The sequence below is a fragment of the Anopheles aquasalis genome, chromosome 3 (genome assembly GCF_943734665.1).
Source record: "Anopheles aquasalis chromosome 3, idAnoAquaMG_Q_19, whole genome shotgun sequence".
Classification (NCBI taxonomy): Eukaryota; Metazoa; Arthropoda; class Insecta; order Diptera; family Culicidae; genus Anopheles; species Anopheles aquasalis.
The window spans coordinates 65,736,049-65,738,548 of record NC_064878.1 but is presented as its reverse complement, the minus strand read 5'-3'; the positions used below and the strand labels follow the sequence as shown (position 1 = coordinate 65,738,548).

The window sequence follows — 2,500 nt, the reverse complement described above, 5'->3', positions numbered from 1 at the left end:
GACCAGGTTCTGTTCCAGTATTTCCCTATTCTCCCAGATACCAGTTTGTGTAGAGCTTTAAGATATTTATTTGCTATCACCTCGAACCAGTACAGATCGGTAGTGTTTGGCTTTCTTTCGCATGTTTTGCTTACCAGTTCTCATAAACCCCCCTGCCCGATATTAGTATGACAGGAATACAGTATGAGTTTAAGCGTTATTCTACTAGTGGAAGAAACAACAGCAGCAGTACTTTAAACACACAGTAAACAGAAATATATATAATATACAACTTAGCGTATTTAGTTAGATAAAAAATGAATGATAAGAAAGTAATCGACAAATAAATAAACAAAAAGCACCGAAAGCATCAAAATGAAAATCCAAATTCACCTCTTTTGTTGTTCACACGGTAGCCTTCGTTTGGAATGTACCACGAGCCTTCCATACAGTGAATCATATCCGTGGTCCTAGCGGTCTAGCTACATTTTCCTATCATTTTTCTTTCATTTTGCACCCCTCTTCCGCATTTTTTTCTCTCGCACTCTCTCTCTATCTGGCCCTGTGGCGTACAAGGAATGTTGTTTTTCAATTATCACTTGCATGAACTTTGTATTTTCGATCTGTGTGTTTGTGTGTGTGTGTTTGCAATGCTCATTATCATCATCTGGTTCAAATTATGATAAGAAAAAGCACCCAAGTCGAAGTTGTTAGCTTCACAAACTTCAGTAGATATTCTCAGATGGTCGTTGCAATGTATGAGCCTCACGGATGGCTAACTTTTACTGACCAATCGATAAAAGCAACAACGGATCGTACAAAAATGGTGGAGAATTTCATTTGCAGGGAGCAACCACTAGATTCAGCTAACAGGGCCGAGTGTGAATACGTACACAAAAACGAAATGGTACCGGGAGATGTATCATAAATCATGCACAGTGCATTCCGGTATGCAGAGCATGACCGCGTTATGTCGTGGCAGAAATACATAGACGGTCGTGTTTGGTCCGTATCATAGTCCGATGTGAAACATCCTCTCACACAATGGTTTAGGGACATGCAGCATTTTTATTGCATTTCAAATGGAAACCGTTTGCGCAATTTGCATTGTAACGAATAGGAAAAAGGAGTTCCCTTTGTACCATTGTCAGTTCACCAATGAAAAATTGAACGGAAACGATCAAATGACAAAGTTTGCCAGCTGATTGAGGGACGGCATTTCACACCTTCTTTGAATAACCTTCGAAGGGTTAACTAAGGACTACCATTCTGAGTTTCTTTACCGCACAATCACCGGTTTGTTCCGGGTTGAGATACGATTCGCCTTTCCGGGACCGAAGGATAACGGTTCAAAGACATCCCCGGAAAGTGCTGAACGAAACATAATGAAGTAAGGGCATAATGGCGCACCATTAATCTGATGTGCCTTGTATGTGTGTGAGATTTGGGTGTTGAACCGCTGAATATCGAAAATTGAAACGTAAAATATATAATCCTCCTTCCCTTCCTATCGTAATGGAGTGCAACTCGCTCGCCAAAAAATCATCTGCTTCCTGTGGATGGCGATTGAAAGGGTGGTTGGAAAATGGCCTCAGTTTAATCTCACCATTAATTAGCTCAGTTGCCATCAGCACTCGGACAAATGGGATCCTTACCATGGATTGAAGCTTCGTCTCATTTACTTTTCGATGGATTATCGGAGAAAATGTTTCCTCGAATTTCGCCGTTTCATACAGCGGGGAATGCAGGAACATCGGGTATCTGTAACCATATGCACGTTTCGGATTGTTTTTCTTTATTTAATGTTACAATTTGTGCGTATTTTATGCTGTTTTTCGAATGTTAAATCGGTATTATCACAATTTGCACCCCCTTTTTGTGAACCGGCACTTTGTTCATGTTTTCCGTTAAAACTAGAAAAAATGGTAACTTGGATGGCTGGCAGGGATTTGAAGGACATGAGTGAATGATGTAGTTTCCATGACAATTTTGCAACATTCCAATGCAGTTTCCTTTATCATAGGCATCACATAGAGCTTTCGATCCTTTTTTTCTATCCTTGAGTCTCCGCTCTTTCTCCTTCTCTACATGTCTCTCGTTCTCTTTCTCTCTCTCTCTTTTTCTCTTTAAATATGGATTCCGATTGTGTCTCTTCCGTGGACTTTCGCGTCCATTTGTCTTCGAAAAAATACGGAATCACTCACCTTTCGGACCGTGCGCAATTTGTACAGGATGACTTCAACATCGCCACCTCATCCTTGCACGCGCTAAGCAATAGTATGACACTGGCACGCAGCAACAACAACGAAAAGCAAAGTCCGCACTCATCGCCACGGTTACCGCGCCGTCAGCCGGCCGCAACGGCAGCCAACAGCCAGCAACCAGTGCCATCGGCTCCCGTGTTAACCAGCAACGATATATACGCAGGCGGCGGTTCATCGGTACTCGGCCATCATCCATCAGCTACCAGCACCGGAAATGGCACTAGCGGCAGTAGCAGCACGGCACCGAGTGGGCTCAG

At 42.6% G+C, this 2,500-nt stretch overlaps 1 protein-coding gene across 2 annotated transcripts in view; it reads left to right on the top strand.

Annotated features, from left to right (window-relative positions):
- The window catches only part of LOC126578033 (E3 ubiquitin-protein ligase CBL), a 45,080-nt gene that overhangs the window by 38,354 nt on the left and 4,226 nt on the right, over positions 1-2,500 (top strand). The window contains exon 8 of one of the 2 annotated variants that reach the window (XM_050240214.1): positions 2,211-2,500. This exon is cut by the window's right edge and continues 4,226 nt beyond it. The exons of the other annotated variant lie outside the window; for it this stretch is intronic. Coding sequence (XP_050096171.1) covers positions 2,211-2,500 — 290 coding nt within the window. The remainder of the gene's footprint in view (positions 1-2,210) is intronic. 2 annotated transcript variants of the gene reach the window in all.